General features: G+C 41.1%; 1 protein-coding gene across 1 annotated transcript in view; it reads right to left on the reverse strand.

Moving 5' to 3' along the window:
* Window positions 1-859: 859 nt before the first annotated feature.
* Window positions 860-21,218, reverse strand: part of LOC117470822 (GDNF family receptor alpha-4-like) — a 43,687-nt gene continuing 23,328 nt past the window's right edge. Inside the window, exons 3-8 of the mRNA XM_034115707.1 lie at window positions 19,975-20,046; window positions 19,199-19,553; window positions 17,835-17,944; window positions 15,956-16,090; window positions 13,714-13,850; window positions 860-2,256 (exon numbers count right to left, since the gene is read on the reverse strand). Of these exons, the coding sequence (XP_033971598.1) occupies window positions 2,047-2,256; window positions 13,714-13,850; window positions 15,956-16,090; window positions 17,835-17,944; window positions 19,199-19,553; window positions 19,975-20,046 (1,019 nt within the window). The 3' untranslated portion in view covers window positions 860-2,046. The remainder of the gene's footprint in view (window positions 2,257-13,713; window positions 13,851-15,955; window positions 16,091-17,834; window positions 17,945-19,198; window positions 19,554-19,974; window positions 20,047-21,218) is intronic.

A 21,218-nucleotide genomic window follows, 5' to 3' on the forward strand; every position in this document is an offset into this window, starting at 1 on the left:
CCTAGTAAGGATGCCACCTGGGCGCCTCCCTAGGGAGGTGTTCCAGGCACCTCCAGCTGGGAAGAGACCAAGGGGTAGACCTAGGACCAGGTGGAGGGATTATATCTCTTGGCTGGCCTGGGAGCGCCTTGGGATCCCCCAGTCAGAGCTGGTTGATGTGGCCAGGGAAAGGAACGTTTGGGACTCTCTGCTGGAACTGCTACCTCCGCGACCCGACCACGGATAAGCGGGAGAAGATGGATGGACGGATGGATGGAGATAAACAGGGCAACTGTGACCGGTTGCTTGCCAAATAGTGAGCCCACATTTATCTGTACTGCTAAGCCTTATTATAAATGGTAGTATCTCATTAATAAATGGGAATGTGTTTTACACTTTACAAGGCTCCCTTTTGGCAGTTATAAATGTTAGTAACTCATAAATAAATGGTCATAAAGAGATGCCAAGAAACATCAAGATGGAAGGGGGGGGAATCCACTCAGTGAACAATAGATACCAAGGATGCTGGCTGATGAAGAAGACGAAGTAAGCTAGGTAGCCAATATAAGGCTTAGTCATCTTGCCAAATAGTGAGCCTGTGTTGATGTATGAAAACTATGTTAGAACTGGTTTATAAATGGTTCTTAATGATTAATAAAGTGTTTACAACCTAATTAATAACCTAATTATAAACCCTTTATGAATCCTTTATAAGGGTAGTCTTATTGTAAAGTGGTACCAAGAAATGTATAGGTGGATATTTGAGCTGTAAATCAGGAAAAGTCGATGTCATAACATGTTAGTCCATAGTTTAACTTTATCAATTCAGCTAGCGTAGCTCATTAGCATGCTAAAACATGTATTTTTTAAGATGCCATTATAAAATGTACCAAGCTTTTGATATTTTCTTTATTTGTTACAACATTTTAGTAAGCCAATTATAAGGGTTTGGAGTATGTTTCTATACATCCAGCAGTTTAATAATGTTGCCGGCAAAGTTGATAAAGTTGTAGCTAGTTAGCTTGGGATCGTCATTATCTGAACTGAGTCAGGTAAAATAAGCAGTTACATTGAATTGATGAATGAAATCAATAAATCAACAGTGAAATGAAATGAAAGACTCAAACAGTAAGAAACATCATAGAAGCAGTGTTTGTGTGACGCTAACAGCCCAAAATGCTAACAGTGGTTCGCAACATGCTTGCAGCCTAATGCAATTCATTAGCATGGTACAGTATTACAGTGAAGTGCAGAATGGAAAGAACCGGAGAAGCCGTTGTATTGACTGTTCACACCTTCTTCTCATATGGCTAACGTTGCTCCTCTGCTAACACTGTAGGCCAACAGATAAATGGAAAGGTAGCATAGCTAGGTTCTTGGTAAATATGTGTAGCCTCTTGATAAGGTTAAGCTGACGTTAACTGTGCAGGCTTAATTTAAATATTCTGTATTTTATATGTTGGATTGGGTTATGTTGTATGCCAGCCATTGCAGTCATTGTTGGAAAGAGTTTGTGGACACTTGTTTTTTTCTGTAAATAGACATCTATGTTGTCAGAAATGTATTTTCACTACTGATGACTAAAGTTAGGAGGCTGACGTTTTCTATTCAGCTGCCCTCAATATTTTCTTTTGCTAACACACCTTGGCCTGCTAAGGTTTTTGTGCTAACAACCGAGCAAGCCACTCAAATGAACATATTTTTTTACATTATGCTTATTGGTTGATGGCAGCATGTGCACACCAACCACAGATAGGTCTCTTGTGCTCACAGGACTTCAATACACCACGGCAGCTGCAGTCACACCACGTTGAACAAAGTGCAAGTTTCAAAAGAACAAAAGAGAACAGAAGTGAGGAATCAAGAGGATGCTACTGACAAAATGAGAAGTCCATGTCTTCACTATGTCTCCTATCATTTTATAGCCATCAGTCCAGGATTGTTGCAAGGTCCATCATATGTGAGCGTGTGCATGTACGTGTGTGTGTGTGTGTGTGTGTGTGTGTGTGTGTGTGTGTGTGTGTGTGTGTGTGTGTTTGTGTGTGTGTGTTCTCTGTATCCCCGGTCCTACCCCCAGCTGAGGGAGGTGGAGAGGAGCAGGAGGAGCAGTAGCACAGCGTTGGGGGGGGCGGTGAGGGGGGCCACCCCGCCCGTGCCCCCGGAGCCCAGGTTGGAGACAGTGGCCCTCTCTGAGTACGGCGGGATCACATCAAACTGGCCACCTTCTTCGCCCTCCTCTTCTATCTGTGTCAGGGGATCTTCCTCACTGTCCACCACCTGAAGGAAAGAATATGTGTTAGTGAAAACCTATGGAGCATTTCCTCATTTAGATTGACAATGCCTAAGAACAGCATATACAAGCATCTTACTACGGTAGGAAATGTTCCACTAAACTCTCAGATCGAAGATCATCTGAGTTCTTCAGGCAGATATTGCACTAAAATCACTGTTGGTAGTTCATAAGGTTGGGTGGTTGGGCGGAGGAGGCAGAAGAAGTTAGGGTTGCTCTGAGTTCTTAATGTTTCATGAGCCTCGTCTCTAGGCAAGGCAATTTTATTTATATAGCACCTTTCAACACAAGGCAATTCAAAGTGCTTTACAAAAATAAAAGACGTTAAGAGCATTCAGAAATAGTGCAGCGGAAACACGTTATAAAATGAAATTTAAAAACAGTCATTAAAAAGCAAAGATAATAAAAAACATGAATAACACAGGTATAACATATGTCTATTAAAGCCTCCCAGAGACCTTATTAAGTTTCCCAGAAACTTCCCTTTCTTTTTCAGATTCCCTGAATCTGGATTTTAAACCTATTGTTTTTAGATTCCCTGATTTCAGACATCACTTCATCGAGACATCTAGATATCCCACTGTTGATTATTCACATTATTCGGGATAAATCAATAAAACTAAAATAAACAAGACAACTCGTATTACATTACTTTGAACAGAATATCAAGTTTAAAATGTGAACTTTGATATGAAAACTAAAAGTTGATTCGGATGAGCACTTATTTGGGAAAGTAGTTAAAAAGGGCAATTGAAATGGACTTTTATTCAAATAAAAAGAAACGGACAAAAGTTATAAAATGTCCGTGGCGTAAAGGTGACTCATCTTCCTGAGACGTGCAAGCACAGATTTGACCAATTCATCATAAGTTCTCAAAATGAACCATCATCTTCCTGTCTAATCCTTACTAAATTGATTTGTGCAAACAATCACAGCTTTGTAAAATCCTAAATCAGATTTATATTTTATTATTTTAAACGAGACAAATTAGGTCCTTTTGATGATATGGTTTAGGATCAGAAAACAATTTGTCTTTTCAAAGGACGTTTAAACACTTTTTCTCATTTTATTTGAGGATTTAGTTTATATTTATTTCAGAGGGCCATGTATATGTATATATATATAGAAATAAGTCCTTTTAGAAATGTAATTATCACAATTTTTAAACTTAACCGAATCACAAAGAAGTCATCTAGCTTTGAGGAGCTACAAATATAGAATGAGGTTTGTGTTGATGTTTGATCAAAGATCTGACATCAGGCCATGTGAGAGCACTTTGATCAATCTGAGTCTTTATTTAAAACTTTTAAGCTGTTGCTGAATATGATTCACTGCAGTGTTATGGCTGCTGAGTGTTGAGGAAGCCCAGCTGTTCAGCCTGAATGATATGCACCAACATCTGGAGGAGCCCAAGGCCCGCGTTACGTTGTTGAGCGCAGATTGTTCTTATGCTGATAATAATACGGGATTCTATCATCTCAATGAAATATGATTCTGATACCTGCTCGTTTCCTGGTGTTCCAGTTTATTTACTGACTTGCTTTGACACATTTGAAACTTTCCATCATCTCGTCCAACAGTTGCAGAAGCTGTAAACCAGTCAGTTGTGTTGCTGTGCCTCGGGGCCCAGACACAGATTATGGCCTCCTCACATTTGAAGAGTGATGCGAACTATCTTTTTGTGCTTGACAAACATTTCAAATGGATGTCATAATGTAAAGGAAGAGCAACTTCTTTTTAAACTTTTCTCCAGTCTGTGCAGTTATTTTAAATACTAAGAGTCTCGTAACCTTTCCTCTAATCTTTTGCTTTTTTGTGACACAGGTTATGGAGGGCAGAAAAAGGCTTAAATATTCTGTTGATTGGAGTCAAGGAGACATACTTGAGTTATTTTCAGGACCAGCTCCTATCCAGGGACCATTTATGTGTACAAATTAGGGCTGTCAAGTTAACGCGTTAACGCAAAAAAAAATTAACGCCACTAATTATTTTAACGCGATTAACACATGTGTATTTTTTGTCCTCGGCCGCCCCGTAGTTTCAGAGCGCATCGAGTTTGAAATACCATCTACAAGCTGATGCTGACAGCCCCGCTCCTGCCGCCCGCTTGTGGCAGACCACACTTCCACGCTCACCGGCAGGCCCGGACTGGCCATCGGGAGGACCGGGAGGGTGTGTGTATGTGTGGCGCGACTCGCGAGCGAGGCACACCTTACGTGTTGTTGTTAGCATCTGGTGCTAGCTAGCTGCGCTAACGGATATAAGGAGCTGTTTCAATGAAAACAGAGGAGCGACATTTCGCCGACAACTGCGCCGAGCACTTGACTTTATGCAGGTAGCCAGACAGTGGGACATTGTACGAAAAGTCAGCACACTCAGCACGGATAGTGCGCGCAACATGATTGCAGCGTCCAGGCAGCTCCCGTTCAAGCATATATGCCTTGAGCTGCACATAGCTCCAACGATCCATCACAGTGTCTCCACACACACACACACACACACACACACACACACACACACACACACACACACACACACACACACACACACACACACACACACACACACACACACACACACACACACACACACACACACACACACACACACACACACACACACACACACACACACACACTATTGTATTATTGTATAAGAGAGGTTCCAGGTTTAATTGAGGCGAATATTTGTAATGTGTGTTTAATATTCATGAGAATATTTGTCATTGTTCAAATGATAATAAACAAACATATAAAGCATATTTGTCCACTCATATGTTGATAAGAGTATTACAAACTTGAAAAATATCCCTCTAAGGTACATTTAGAACAGATAAAAAATGTGCGATTAATTTGCGATTAATCGCGATTAACTATGGACAATCATGCGATTAATCGCGATTAAATATTTTAATCGACTGACAGCCCTAGTACAAATACATGGTTGTTACAGTTAAACACATATCTGAAGTGCAAGACACTACAGCATTTCAGAAAACGCTTTTTGAAATGTTGCAGTGTTTTCTGAAATGCTGTGGTGTCTTGCACTTCAGGGCCACCGTACATATCTCTTCAAATGGGAAAATTGCCAGGCTGCTGGTCCCACCTCACTCCAATGTAGCATTTAAAACAAAGAGCATTCATTTGCGTTTCTAAATTTGATGTTTGTCTTCGCTGCCTGAGAGGATACTGAAACCTTTTAAATTCACTTTAGAGCAGGGGTCGGCAACCTTTTTGATATGAAGTATCATTACAAAAAACGATCGTGAATTATCAACGGGGGGGGGCTGGAGCTTGACGCTCGTGAACTGTAAGCGCAACACATTTAAATAATTGGTTTAAACGGCATAATAATAAGGACGATCGTCCGCTCTGTGATTCTCCAGAACACACATGTTATGATATTAGGGTCAGGCAGAGTGAGATGAGATCGCTGTCCCTTTGAGAGAGAGAGAGAGGGGTGTGGCGTGTGCATGTGTGTGTGGATGGTAGAGCGAGAGTGAGCGAGCGTGTGTATGTTTCTGGAAGTGAAACGAGGCAGCAGAAAAACAGAGGTCTGTGATGTATTTTGTGAAACAGAAGAACAACTAAATAAATGCAACGGCCTCCCAAGAAGAGCTCGCCTCTCTCCAGTCATTTTAGCTAAAGTGGGTTATTGAACCTGAAGCTTGTTGCTTCTGCCCTGGGAGACGACAGAGAGTCATCCCCCCTGTTTCCTCGACTACGGTCTGGGAGCCGACAGGAAAGTTCAACACACAGATGGCCAGTCCGCCCCTTTGTAGCATATTATTTCAATGAGAGATGAGCAGATCGCCACTGGGCTTTCAACTAAAGACACAGCCACGCAAAAACTGCAGCATTTGTACAGCTCCTTATGGGTACTGCAATTTGTGAAGTGCTTTCCTCTGTGGTGAAACGATCAGCCCTGCACCACGGAGGAAAGCGTCAGAAAGTCGCCTGGAGTTAAACAGAGCGGGGCTGCGCTGCGTGCATGGCTTCCTTCTGCAGGTAACAGGGAGACGCGCTCTGGCGGCGGTCTCGTTCAGGATCCGAAAATACAATTTAAATATTTTGCACACTTATTCCACTTATTCCTAGTGTGCCACTGGTTACGGTGCCGCATGCCAATGGTGCCACGGGTGCCAGGGGTTGCCGACCCCTGCTTTAGAGGAACAAGCCGAAGCCAAGACAAGCGGCAGAGTGATGGACGGATGAGGAGATGTAGTGCAGGTATGGATGGTTGTGGTGGTGGGGGGGTTGGGGGGCAGAAGTGAAGGCTTCAGGATGAACAGAAAGAAAATAATGTATGATTAAAATAAGAAAGAGGACGGATGGAGGAAAGGACAGAAGAAGGTAAGTGGGGGATTTGGGGAAGGAAAAGAAAGAGGGGGAGACATATGGGCTTGAATAAATTCATACTAATGAAGCCTGACTGATGCTCTGCTTCCAACCAACACCTCATCTAATCCGCTCTCTGGGAGAGAGACACAGAGAGGGAGCGAGGGAGCGAGCGGAGGAGGGCATCTCAGGGAGGGAGAGAGCTGGAATCCCCTCTTGTCTGGCGGCCCAGATTATCTCTGGCAGTGAGGCATGCTGGGAGCCAGGGAGCCACAGCCACAGCAGATTGTGGTCTGGCCAAGGGTACAGTGGCCAGGACCGCAATTGGATTGGACCACATTTAACGGTCAGTGTTGGACAAGGGCAGCCAGGAGCTGGGGAGCTCTCAGAACATATGTGTTCAGAATATTCCTGCACGGCTGTTCTGCTGAGAGTCCTGACAGGAATCAAATTAAAAAGTCTGTGACGCCTGATTGGTTGGGACAGGATAGTCTGAATGACAGTTTGAACATTTGTTTGGTTTGACACTGATGCCCTCACCAGCTAAGCACAAAATACCAGGAAAATGTATGACTTGAAGGATCCCTTGTTTGCAGAGGTGGGAGTACGTCCTACATGTGCAAGTCATGAGCAAGTCTCAAGTCTTGACCTACAAGTATCAAGCAAGTCCCAAGTCACTGTGGTGAGAGTCAAGCAAGTCAAGTCAAGTCATTGCTCAGGTCAAGTCAAGTCAAGTCAAGTCATACGAAATTCTGATGAATAAGCCCAGTTTCCGCATTTAAATCAGTTAAAAGACAGTGGTTATGAAAATGGATTCAACCCACACTATGATCTTCATTACATACACAGTTAATCATTTGAAATCTAATTTAGACCGATGACAATCATATTAGATTCATATTAACCCTAGAACTGCAGACAATATAGCTAGGACTCAATCAAAAAGTCTGTTCAAAAAGGCAGAATTCCAGGTAAGAAAATCGTATATGGCATTTGTCATTACACATATTTAATTTAAATATCTGTTAACACTAGAACCGCCAACAGCGTCAGCACCTACATAGATATCATTTTCAAATCATTTAATTTGTTCCTCTTCATAATTTCCTTATAAACTAAGTAGGACGATTTAAAACTCACTTAATTGGGTTAATTTAGAAATTGCTTCAGTTTATCATCATAACAGATCAAAAAGTTCAGATTCATTTTACAATAAATCAAGGAATGATGCACTTCTACAAACAAAAACAACATAATTAAAACATTTAAACAAATTACTAAAAGTAGATGAACTACATTATTCAACAGTTTACAGTAACTTCTGATAATAACACAGGGGAAATAAACGAGGCATCTCTTTTCCTCTCTCTCTCTCTCTCCCTCTCCTGACAGCCCGTCAGTATCAGGGTTAGTACAAATGAAACCCTTGGCGGTTCTAGTGTTAATTTACCGTTTTGTCTTCTCTTTGCAATGCTTAATCGATTTGAAACCAAGTCTAACGTAGCTTAAACTTAGCGTTAGCTTTCTAGCTAACACAACACATTCACGCACCTTTCTCTGTGGGTTTTTTGTAGTGACGAATGAAGTTGGATGTTGTGGTGGTCGTGTCACTGATCTTTATGCTGCAGACCCTGCATACCGCTGTTCTCTTCTTATTAGCGTCATCGACAACATAATCCTTGAATCCAAACTTCACTATTTTTGGAGTAACGCTAGCCGCTGCCATGTTAACTGACACTCCTGCCGTCTAGTGGGTTGCCAGGTTTGCGCGCATGGCGCTATAATCACGTTTTTCGAAAAAACTAAACGTAAGATCTCACTACAAAAACAAACGCAAATATTTCATTTTAAACAGTCAAGTCCTTTCAAGTCATCTGTCTCAAGCTTAAGTCAAGTCTCAAGTCATGAATACCAAGTCAAAGTCAAGTCAAGTCTTTTATCAATGTTAGTCAAGCAAGTCTCAAGTCCAAAAATATGCGACTCGAGTCTGACTCGAGTCAAGTCATGTGACTCGAGTCCCCACCTCTGCTTGTTTGATACTGGAACATTTCACAACTAAACTGGCTCAATCTAAAAAGGACATTTATGTGTAGAAAAACAACATCCTAAAGTTTTTAGACATTGATGCAAGCGTTCAAATTAATTCACCTCCACTGTACTCGGGTTAGGGTTAATTAACATTAAACACTCTGAGTTCCATCTACTATAATGTTCATTAAATGCTCTCACTTCCATTTTGAAAGGTACTCCTTTTTTGAGGATGTTTGCATTATGCAGTTTAAAAAGACTGGTGGTACATCCATCAACATATTTACTCTCATACACCAATGCAAACCATGATAAAATAATTATCACCAAGAATGATCAAATCTATTCATAGCTGAACTCTACAGCATTCATTCCCGTGCCTCTGATCCACACTTTGATTCGAATTTTGGAGAATCAAAGGTTACCTGAATAAAAAAGAAGTAAAATAAGGCACCCAGAGAACACCACATAGACACAATTTCGATCAAGTAGGCCTCCAAAAACCTACTTCTACTTGCTCGGCCTCCTAATCACCACCTGCCTCACCACCGGTCACACACCTGCTCTGGAAAAAGGTCACATTGATCCATGAACCAGGAAAAGATTGAAAACATCCTACAAACTACAGACCCATCTGCCTCCTCAGAAACATCCTTAACCTGTTAAGCCCTGAGCCTGTTTTTCAGGTCTCAGGCTCGAAAATGACATTCCCAGAACAAATGACCATATCTTCCCTTCTAAAAGGGTTAAATTAATAATCTTTTTTCTCAAAGTAATGATAAACCTATGAGTTGGATGTAGAAAAGTCAGAATCAATATAGATGTTTTTTATTTTAAAGAAAATTCAGATTTTACATAGTAAAAAACTGTAAATTATAGTGTCCGTCCAAAAATTATTTTTTACTTATAGTGAAAACCACCCTTGGATGATGGGTTAGTAGACTAAAAGCTTTAGGAATCCAAAGTACAACATATAATAAGTACCCTGTATCAAGATTGATGCAAAACAAGTGACATTTGACCTTTTTAGAGAGATTTAGCAAAAAGAAACCACTTCTGGGGTCATTTGGGTGGATGTTCCATATCTCTGGCCGCCCTTGCTCGATTTTGATGGTTGACACCTCTTTCTGACCGTTAGAGCCAATAGAATCGAAGGGGGAGTCCCCCACACACACACGTTGTGAAGAGAAAAGGTGGGGGCTTCGCGCATGTAATTTTGCATCAGAGTGGACCTATCTCTAGCTTTGACATCTGCAAACGGAAAAGCAGTTTTAATGCTTATGGATTATCAGAAATCATATCAAAGGGACACACACACATTAGATTAACCTATGGATTAACTTCAGCAGCGTTTTTATCGTTTTAATGGCATTGAAGACCACTTTGGAGAGACTACAAAGCCAAGGTAAAAATGTTAGCATTTTTAGCTACCTAGCGTCACCTGTTTTGATGTCCGTTTTTGCTTATAACGTCGCAAATACGTATAATTCAGTGGTAATGTCGGTGTCAATCGATTCTGTGTCACCTCTCGATGTGAATCGATGTGTTGGATGTGGTGAAAAGATAAATAATAAGGTTTTGTGAGTGATTTTTGGTGCAGTAAGGTGTTAGCATTTTTCGCTCGTTGCTAATTCAGAGGCTCAGTGTTAGATTGGTGGGTTTTCTTTTGAAAAAATATATATGGATATAAAACATTCATAGTTTTATTAAATGAAGGCATGTGCCCTCAGACACTGTTTTCTGCAAGATGTTGCGGCAGTACCCCGGTACCGGGGTCTCTCGGGCTTAACAGGTTAAACAGTTTGAATGCACCGTCACTCTGTGCTTCATGCTTCACACAAAGAAGGACTCTTGGGCAAGTTGGCTTCTTTTGAAAACATGTGGCGGGTTACTCTACATACTACAAGACAAATACAACTCAAAAGACAACTCTCTATCAACCATATCAAGCTTCTTTCCCAACCATAGAAGAAAAATCAAGGTTTCCATGTGCACATCCCTTTACACCCTTATCACTCCTGAAGCCGAGGTCCCTCAAGGTGCAGTGCTCGGTCCCCTCTCTGTTCTCCTTTAGATCTTCTACTTCTTCCACTCCACCTCAACTCACTCTAAACCAGTTACACTGGATGCAAAAAAACTGCAAACATGCACCACAACAAATAAACCTGGTCCAACATGTTGATAATAAAAAGACCACATCAAACTTGGCTTATTCAATTGCCAGGAAACAACAAACTCAAATTCCCCTGACCAGAGACACAAAGCTTTTATCTCAGTCTCACCCACCACTTTGAAGCACTTTGCAGATCAGCTGTCTCCGGTTTTTACAGAAGTCTTTAACACCTCACTGGAGATGTGTCATGTACCAGCCTGCTTCAAACCTCCACCATCATCCCAATCCCCAAATTATCAAGGATCACAGGATTTAAGGACTTCAAACCCGTCCTACTGACCTCTGTAGTTATCAAGTATTGAGCGCTTGTCCTTTCCCACCTCAAAACCACCACTCATGGACCTCCTGATACTCGCCAACAGATCTGTAGATTTGTTTCTTCAAGTGTCTGAGGTGTCTGCCTTTCTCACTCTCTGGGATGTGGACACCGATGTATTTCAAGTGGTCAACTCTCCATTAAGGGAACAATGATATTACGGAGTGCGTTGTTCCTTCTCTGCTTCTTGCCAAAGCCTACTTAGTCCTCCTTAGTTTTGCTGACATTCAGGCTTAGATTGTAGTCCTGACAAGAGGAGGTCAGACCCTCTTCTTTAGGTAGCCCTTTAAATGGTTTATTTGTGATGACGCCAGCAAAAGCTGTTTCATCAGCAAACTTGAGCCCTGGGGTGCTCCAGTGATTAAAATGATGGTGAAACAGGTGTCTTCGTCCACTGTCATCCCCTTGAGTCAGTCTGTCTGAGGTCAAAGATCCACATGCACAGCAGTGTTTCCCCTACCATTGTCTTGGAGGGGCGCTGCGCCCCACCAACGGAGCCCCGCCAACGGAGCACCACGCCCCCCTTGAAATTCAAGGTGTTTAAAAAAAAAGGTATAATTTCTTTTTTTTTATTAATCTTTTTTTTTTATATATATATAGCACCAAATTGCAACTAATCTATATCTACTGTCACTTTACACATTGAACATGTGCTCTTTTATTAAATAAACTAAACGCTTTCATTTTAAGTTGTGAGTTTCATGTTCTTGACCCTAAGAAACACTGATGCATTAATCAATAACAATAGTCCACAGCTCCTCTCTCTGCTCCAGAGGATTTAAAAAATATATATCCCAATGCCCCCCCCCCAGACAGCACCCCCCCAAAGCAGTAAACCTAGGGGTAACACTGCACAGTGAACCGTTTATTCCCAGTTGCTTCAAAAGTTGTGACGAGCATGGACAGGTTGAATACAGTTGTTTATCTTTGTTCATCCTAAATCATTGTTTACTTTATTTAACCAACAATAAAAAAAAACTCTCATATTTCATCACCTAATGTTAGATATGAGATTGCGAAGCAGGATGGAGAATCACTTTATATTTCTTACATCTCTATCTCACATCTGTATTGAGTTCTGATTAACTTGAACTGTTATCTACCATCATCTGCTCCCGTTGGATCACACGCTCTACAGAATCTTTTGACAGCTTGCCAAAGTGTTCTGATAACTCCTGCCCAGAGCTGCTCCTTTCAGCCTCCAATGGAATGCTGACTCACTGTTGTACGACCACTGATGAGAGGTGTGATCTTCTCATGAGGACAACCATCAATGACATTTGATCAATCCAAACTATTACTGAATGCATCACTGAAATAAAGACATTCACACTCTCTAACTGCCCTCATAATATTCCTATTGTTTCTATTTGCATAGGCTGTATGGTATTACATTGCTTTAAACCAACTGCGACAGAGTGTGTCGGTGTCATCATAGAAAAATGTGATCCTGAAGAATCATTCTGTAACTTTGAGAGTCTGTAAGTTAAGATCAAATTTGGGGGAGCTCTGAGTAAGGGCAGCAAAATAAAGGGAGCCAGGATATGGAGAAGCCCCTTGCCCGATTTGGTCGTAGTGACCGTCCTCAGATTTTAATGTATGACCTACCTATATACCTACAGATAACTATCACGTTAATTTTGTTGATTTCCATGGCCAAATTGCCTTTGTGCCTTTGTGCTCCCCATTTTGAAAATGTATAAATGATATGCAAATCTGGTTTTCAAAATATTACTATATACACTAAGATGAAATGAACAGACTGAGAATATGTGATACACTAATTTCTTACATACAGTACATTTGAAAGATGTGGCAAATTACAAAAGAATATCTGAAAACACCATCTTGTGTTGTCTATCTTTTAGTTAGACAATTCAACGACTGTAATAAATCTGTAAATAACTGTGCAATATATACCTCCCCTTTTACTACTGTAACCTGGCTGTTATCACACTACTTTTTACATGCTACACTTCATTTTAAAGAAAAATACTGTTACTGGTTATTTTTGTTGTCCACCTGCACATGTCATTTTGTAAATTGTAATGTGTCACTTCTATATTTATCTTAAATATTTTATGCAAGCCTCTTAAAGGTCACCTATCATGCTATTTGCAGGCAATAGCATAGGTCTCAGATATATACAAATATATAAAAAACATGTCTATGAAGTGTTTTTCTCAAAATACCAAACAGATCACCCATGCCTCATATCCTTCCATTTCAGCCCTGTTACTAAAGTGCTGATTCAGGGTATAAAGCTTTAAAAAAAATGATATTTGAAAATAAATCACACATATTTATGTATAAAAGACATCAAAAAGTGCATTTTGCGTGATAGGTCCCCTTTAATTAATTATTTGCTATTTTTGGCTCTTCACTTTAGCTGTAACAATGTTAATATCTCTCACAAACCGAAACCGTAAAATGATAAAACGAATAAACAGCCCCAGCCATGGAGATAAAACAAATAGATAAATATATAACCTACTGTGTGACAGTGACAAGATGAGCTTAGACCAAAGATAATAGAAAATGCCTCGAGACAAAAGTCTGAAAGGTAATTTAAAAAGTGAAGTGTACTCACGATGTTGTTGTGTTCGGGCAGGTGGTTGTTGCTCAGCAGCTCATCCTCCTGAACCAGTGGGGAGGGCCGGGGAGCGGGAAGGGGGGTGAAGTCTGCCGGCAGGGAGCCCGGGCTCCCCATCCAACTGATAGAGTTACCTGCATGGAAACACAGCCCATTACTGTGTGTGTGTGTGTGTGTGTGTGTGTGTGTGTGTGTGTGTGCGTGCGTGCGTGCGTGCGTGCGTGCGTGCGTGCGTGCGTGCGTGCGTGCGTGCGTGCGTGCGTGGGTGTGTGCGTGCGTGGGTGTGTGTGTGTGTGTGTGTGTGTGTGTGTGTGTGTGTGTGTGTGCTGGACTGTGTGCTGCACATTGCATCTGAGTGGGCGTGAACCTACATATCTATTTGTCAGTTTTATAGTTTGAGCTGTCGGCAGCTTGATAAATCACTCAGCTTTATGGGAAGTGCATCGACGCATCGATCTTGACTTTAGTGTTTGGACATACAGGCTTGCTGTGTATCGACAGGCTTATTGATGGCTGCTGTGATTGACTGACAGCTCTCGCCTCCGGCTCCTCTCCTCACACCTCCTGAGCCAAAAGCTGCGCACTGACACGCATTGACACAATCTCATGAATGTTAAGGCTGTAGCATGTAGCGGACATATGCAGGTAGCGTGAGTTCATGCTGTGAACACCACCGCAGGAACCAGCTACCAAGACAGATTCAGCAGACATTGTGTCAAATGCTTTTTTCCTGTATTCCCTTTGAATTGTTCCTCAGAGTATCTTTGATGGTGACACATTCATTCTGTTTTCATAGTTCTCAGATATATTATGGATAGCAATAGGCCTATTGTTGGTAAATATTTTAAATGTGACTATGACTAAGCCTCAAAAGGTCTGTGCTTTGGGGTAAAAAGAGCTGAAACCTCACACTGTTCATCATGGGACAGATGCCATGAAACCATAGGAAATAAAAAATGTAATACGAATATTTTTAGGAAAAGGAAAATGCCCTGAGGACATTTCTTTAAATAGAAAAGATATATATATGCAGCGGGGCTCTAAGGTATTCTTTCAACCCAATTTGCACAAATATCTTAAACAGCAAAAAAAGAGTATTGTTTGAGGTTTTAGAAATTATTCATAATCTCTTTTATCCAAGATTGAAATATGAGATTGTTCCTCAGGATGTCGATAGTTTAGCTTAGCATAAAGCCTCAAACAGCTACCTGGCTCTGTCTGAAATAATTTGAAGGTTTTGGTCTCTGTACAGGCACGCTAGTACACAACATGGCAACCTCACTGTGATAACAAGCTGCTCCATGTCAGGGTGCCCAACTGTTTGGCACCAAATAGTTCCAGCACATATGTCCCTTTAAAATTACAAATTTGTATATTAGCATGTCTGTTTATGTACAGATTAACTAAACAAGATAGACAATGTGAGAGTATTTAAATGAGTAGTATTTTCTAACTGGGCACAGACCCTGGTGGGCTCATCTCCCCTCCTTTTCAGTGTTTATGCTACTCTAGGCTAACCATTTTTGACTCAAGCTCCGTGCTAACCACACTCAAAAACAAACATATTTCTATCATGCACCTTAAACAGCAAAATATCAACAACCAGGTTTCCTCTCCGGAAACATGACCTGGCCCAAGTACTTAAATAATGTATTTTAATTTAAAATTAAGATATGTGATATTGTGCTAGAATAGTAAATACTCTCAAAAATGTGCAACTATCATGGTAACCCTGGGCAGCTGGTAACACAGCCCTTGTTACATGGTCAACATGTAACAAGGGCCCCCCTCTAAAATATATATGCTAACGATTCAGGTCTGAGGACTTTTATTGGTCCACATTAAAGGTGGATTACTAGCAACAGGAAGTTAGCCTTATGTGACACACATTATCTCTTTATCATATAGAAAAACATAATGTTCTGGTGGAAATGGAATCCGGATTTGTTAAATCTGAGCGATATAAAATAATCAAGAAATCAACTGAAAATACTACGTTTACGGAAAAACAAAAACAAATTCTGAGCAAATAAATTCAGTTTGAAGGTGCCAGTAAACAATACTCTAACAAATCAAAGTGATCAGATCTGTCACTGTGTCACAGCACAGACCCAACACATATGAGGAGCAGCATGTGTGTGTACAGAGTGTGTGTGTGTGTGTGTGTGTGTGTGTGTGTGTGTGTGTGTGTGTGTGTGTGTGTGTGTGTGTGTGTGTGTGTGTGTGTGTGTAGACTCACGCAGGCAGGGGTTGTGTGTGAACATGCGCTGCAGCCTCAGACAGTCCTGCCACTGGTTGCCGCTGCCCTCACAGTTACACCACAGAGACACGTCTGCAGAGCTGTTGCTGAGGTAGTTGGGAGTCATGACGGTGCCTACAGGTCAGAGGGGCGGAACACAGCAAATGTTAGCTTCGGAAAAGCATAAGCGCATAATAGTGCGCCGCATTTGCGCTTCAGATGAGGAGGTGAGGCCCCCTCATAACTGCATGAACCCGTATGGCACAATACAACTCAGACTGGCTTACCTGTACGTCAATCAAGTGGCAAATGCCATAGTAAGGATTGATGATAGGCTAACTTTAAAAAATAAAAATACATTTCTTTTTTTTTTCTTCTTTTTTTCCCAATGCCATGCGATCGACCAGTCGATCGCGATCGACGTATTGGGCACCCCTGGTTTAGAGTCAGAAAACCCAAGTTTTGACAATATGTTGAAGTCTGGAAGAAGGTAAGGTAGTGTACACCACAGCTGATTGCTACACACACAACATCAGAAACAGCCCACTTTAAGGTCAAACTGGTCAACATTTTGAGAAATACATTAAATGGCTCGCTTTCCGAGGACAAGATGGGAAAATATCTCCACCCTCATGTCTTTGCATTTTCCTGTCAAAGTTTGAGTTTGGTCAATTAGCCTAGCTTAGCTATAACACTCAAAACAAGGACAACCTGTTAGCTTTGTTAGCTCTGTCAGAGTTTCAGCTCTTCATGTTAGACAGTATGCCCATGTGCTGATGTAATAGGCTTATAGTGTCAGATTCCATTTATGGGAGTTTACTAATGACAAAAAATAGTTGGAATAAAACTGAAATAAAACTAGCTTAAATTAGCAAATTAGTCTTAATACAGTATAACTCCAGGTGCATGTGGTGCTTTGCCCTCATTAACAGAGGCTGAGGGTGTGTGTTGAAGTGTCCATGACCGAGACACTGACGGAATGTGAGTGTGTGTTAATGGTTATCCTGATAGGAAGGTTGCACGTTTTATTGAAGCCTCTGTCTCTGTATGAATGTGTGTGTATGTGTGTGTGTGTAAATGCTGACTTGTGTTGTTAAATTAAAGCACTTTGAGCGGCCGCTAGAAAACTAGAAAAGCGCTTTATAAATGCAGTCCATTTGCCAGCACTGCTGTTGTTTCTAGGGTGTGTGCTTGTGTGTGTGAGCAACCATAATGTGAGGCTTTATGTGTGAGAAAGATGGAAATTGGCCCACAGTGTGCTGGTGACTCAATTTCTGAATCGCATGCTTCACTATGGGCTTATAATGACTATTGTGTCTTGAAAATTAAACTCTAGTCATGAATTTAGTTGTTTATGCATTATCTTATGCAAATGAAGCGTGGCTGATGTACATGCCGGAGAGGGCAATAGTTGAGTTATGAATTTGCCTCGGGGCCTGCCTTTAAAGAATCCTAATTTAATCAGGCCTTGATGACAGAATGAATAAAAAGTATTTGTGATCACAATTCTGTCCTCTCTTGTTCTTCTGAGCATCAAATCCCGTTTACATCGTCTGATATCTTGACTGGACTTGTTCTACTTTATCTACTTGGTAGATTTACGCTGTGACCTACTTGTGCCAAACTTTTAATATGATAATATAAAAATGTGGCCCTCAATTTGAAAACATTAAAGCAGAATTTGGAATTAGTATAATTAGATTATTTTAACAAAATATTTCATCCACAAACGTGCTGCCTTCAGTATTTATAGCTTTTTTTTATGACATGGAATTATACAAAAATAACCATTAAATGCTCTCCTGCAGGCTGTGTTCTGGTGGTAAAATGCAGCTATCTATTTCATGGAATTCTCCTCAATAATCCTTTCCCTCCGTACCGATGAGTCCGGCGTAGGCTCGGAGGCACAGTCCCGCTGAGTCTTTGAGACAGCCGCTGGCCGTCAGAGGAGACGGCTGGCAGTTATTGAGGAAATCAGCCAGTCTGGACCTGGCAACAACACAAACAACAACTCAGCATCAAACACAAGCAGAGGCAGGATGTTTGGAAGTGTATGTTAGGGCGTGCATGTAAATTTGGGTTGAACAGATGTCGGGTTTCCAATCCAATACCATTGTTCTTGTATGCATTTTACTACGCGTACATCTGGACTTTTCTCTGTCTTTTCTTCATTTTGCCCAGTGTTCTTTGAATCTTTCACATTTACACAGGATTTAAGGATTCATATGCGCTTTAAGGCAAATACCAGCCTGCTGATGTACTGGTTTTAAATGTGTATTGTACGGGGAAATGTGCTTTCCCCGTACATGACACATTACAGGATGTATGGGCCAATAGCACAGTCATGGTACAATAGTACAAATGTGAATGTATTCATCATCATCATCATCATCATCATCATCATCATCATCATCATCATCATCATCATCATCATCATCATCATTATCATCAAAGTATTCATTGCTCCCAAATAAGATGAGAGCATTTATTATAAAACACTTTAGACCAACATGCTAGTTGGCTAATAGTTAGCTTGGAGGATTATGAGCATCCTTTTCGAAACTAACCATTGTTGTGTATTTGGTTACACGTTATCTTGCCACCTGATGGAGCTTGCTATTGGTCCGGCAAATAGCGACTAAATCAACAAGTTTCCAGCACACCGTTATCTGATATGCTGAGGAATTTGCTGTGATACTTTCTGTGAATAGGAATGAATGACATTGATCCAAAACCCTATTTACATGCAACTGTTTGGAATGGCATTCAGAGTCTGGATCATGTTAACAAGATCTAATATATAGGTTATATATATAGGTTAAGAGACATTGTAGGAGCCATGAAACATGTATAGTAATGCATTTTGTTTTAATATAAGATATTTGTTTGATCACTATTGATTGGTTGGCTTGGGTCACATGGATATGGGCGGCACTCATTTTAATCCTGTTCACCTGCGTGAGGTGTGAAGGTAATACAGTGTACATATTCTGACTTTGTTTCAGAATTCAGAATATTTTTCTCATAATATAAGAATTCTGAGAATAAAGCCAGAACTCCCCTTTTTTATTTACTTTTGGTTACATCCGGGAAAAAAAATCTTATGTGGCCCTAATCCTCTTCCGTACATACCCTTGGTATCAACATGAATAATATTTAATCAAACTTGTAATTTAAAAGCCTTTTTCATATTGTAATTATGACCAGCATCATCCATATACATCAATCTGAGCGGTGTCTGACCTGCAGAGGTCGTCCCGGCGGCAGAAGCTCTGCTGGTGCAGGCAGTTGGGCTGCACCCCCTCAGGGTCCTGGTAGGAGCAGGAGGGCACGATGGTCTTCCTCCTCCTCTCCCCACACAGGGTGTTGGTGCAGGGGCAGAACAGGACCCCCAGGCTGTACTCCTCAGGGACCCGCTCCAGGAAGCGCCTCAGGGCCCGGTGGCACTTGTGCTGGTTGCAGCGGCTGGTCATGGAGACCCGCTTGGTGCAGGCCAGGACGTACTCTGACCGCAGGGCGCCACACTTCTCATACAGGCCGCAGTCCTGTGCTGCCTTCAGGCACTGGTTCTCACCGTCCAGCTGCATGTAGGAAGAGGCTGAGGGGGGGGGGGGGGGGGGTGGGGTGATTGAAATAAGCCAAGCTCAAAATACCTGTGTGTGCAGTTGTAAAGAGGGAATGGAAGTGCATAGCCTCATACAATAATCGTTCAAAAAGGATATTGATTAGTTGTGTGTTGCAACAGTTTTACTAGCAGAGTGTCGTCTGACTATGCACTCTCACATAGTAAAGGCTCAGAGTTTTAAAACTTTATTGGTTCGATTTTTAGAGAATGGAGGCCTGTGAAATTAAAATGGTGTGACTGTGGATTTGGTTTAAATTTAAACAAGTTTGGAGGAAATTAACTCACAAACCTTGAAGCAGATTGAAATAAAATTAACAAAAACATTTCCCAATTTGGGATCAATAAAGTATATCTTATCTTATCTTACATATTCAAAAGAATGTGTGTGTTTTACCTGCCACTAAGGAGGCCATGTGAGAATCCATCATTGTGTCGTCATAGGGAGATATTTCCAACTCATCCTCACCTGGAGAAAAGGAGCACAAAAACATTGGCAAACAATCGGTCACTAACAATGAAATTGAATAATAGTAGCTTTTGAAAGATAAATTGTGTGACCAATACAAAGATACAAAGAGAAACACCAATAAAACTTAATACAACATCAACTGTACTGGAAGGAGGTCATCAATCTGGAATCAGGCCATGAAATGATTTTAATAGATGGATCAAACCAAAAGATAAGGACAGCTAAGATGATTCAACAACAGAAACGTCTATTTTCTATTGAAACATTTAGCAGGGCATCAGCATCAGGCTAATTATAAATCAGCATTAGGCATATTACAAAAGCCTGATGTCTTAGGCGATGTATCAGATCTAATGTAAGGTATCTTGTAGGATTTCTAACAAGGTGATTCTGGCTGGTTATGTGATGACACAAAGAGTAATAATAACATTTTATGGAGGTGTGAGTAAGCAATGACCCACAGAAGAGGAGCCGTATATGGTAAGACAGGAAGAGTTACGAGAGTGGTGTAAAATCCTCATATCCTCAGTTCATGCGTGTACACATGAGTCATCTGCAACACAAACCTGTACAGAATGCTGAAATCCCCTAACATTATAATGAGAGATAACATGAAACCCAGCTGAACTGACGTCAGCATCACGCAGCTCTGTGTGAGAGATTCTGTGGTGTCTTCTGTTCCATGTCTAAATTAAGTTGTCAGTGTATTTGCTGACAGTTCACTGCATTACATTGACATTTACTTCACAAAATCTAATTAGAAGAACAAAAGGCTCTCCTGCAGTGCAGAGGGGTCCCTGAAGTAACACTACCCCTTTACAAATGCTAAAATGTTAGCTTCCTTACTTTCCTTTTTGAGTCTCTAGTGATTGTGATTCATCCTGTCCATATGTCGTGAAAATTCATCCAAAATGTGTTAAGATGAAGGATGAGGGGACCACCAACGACATTAGTATTCATCCTCTGGGGTCCAAGAATATCTGCACTAAACTACATAGTAGCTAAAAACAGCCCACTTTAAAAGTCACCAGAGATAGTGAGTGGTTTTACCATAGCATGGTGCTGTGTTTGGTGTCTGTGTGGATGGTCATTATTTAAACCTTGCCTAGTAACACAAGCTACAAAGACGCCTTCAGTTTGTCTATTTTCTCATTTAATAAGTTGTTAAA

The sequence above is a fragment of the Trematomus bernacchii genome, unplaced genomic scaffold (genome assembly GCF_902827165.1).
Source record: "Trematomus bernacchii unplaced genomic scaffold, fTreBer1.1, whole genome shotgun sequence".
Classification (NCBI taxonomy): Eukaryota; Metazoa; Chordata; class Actinopteri; order Perciformes; family Nototheniidae; genus Trematomus; species Trematomus bernacchii.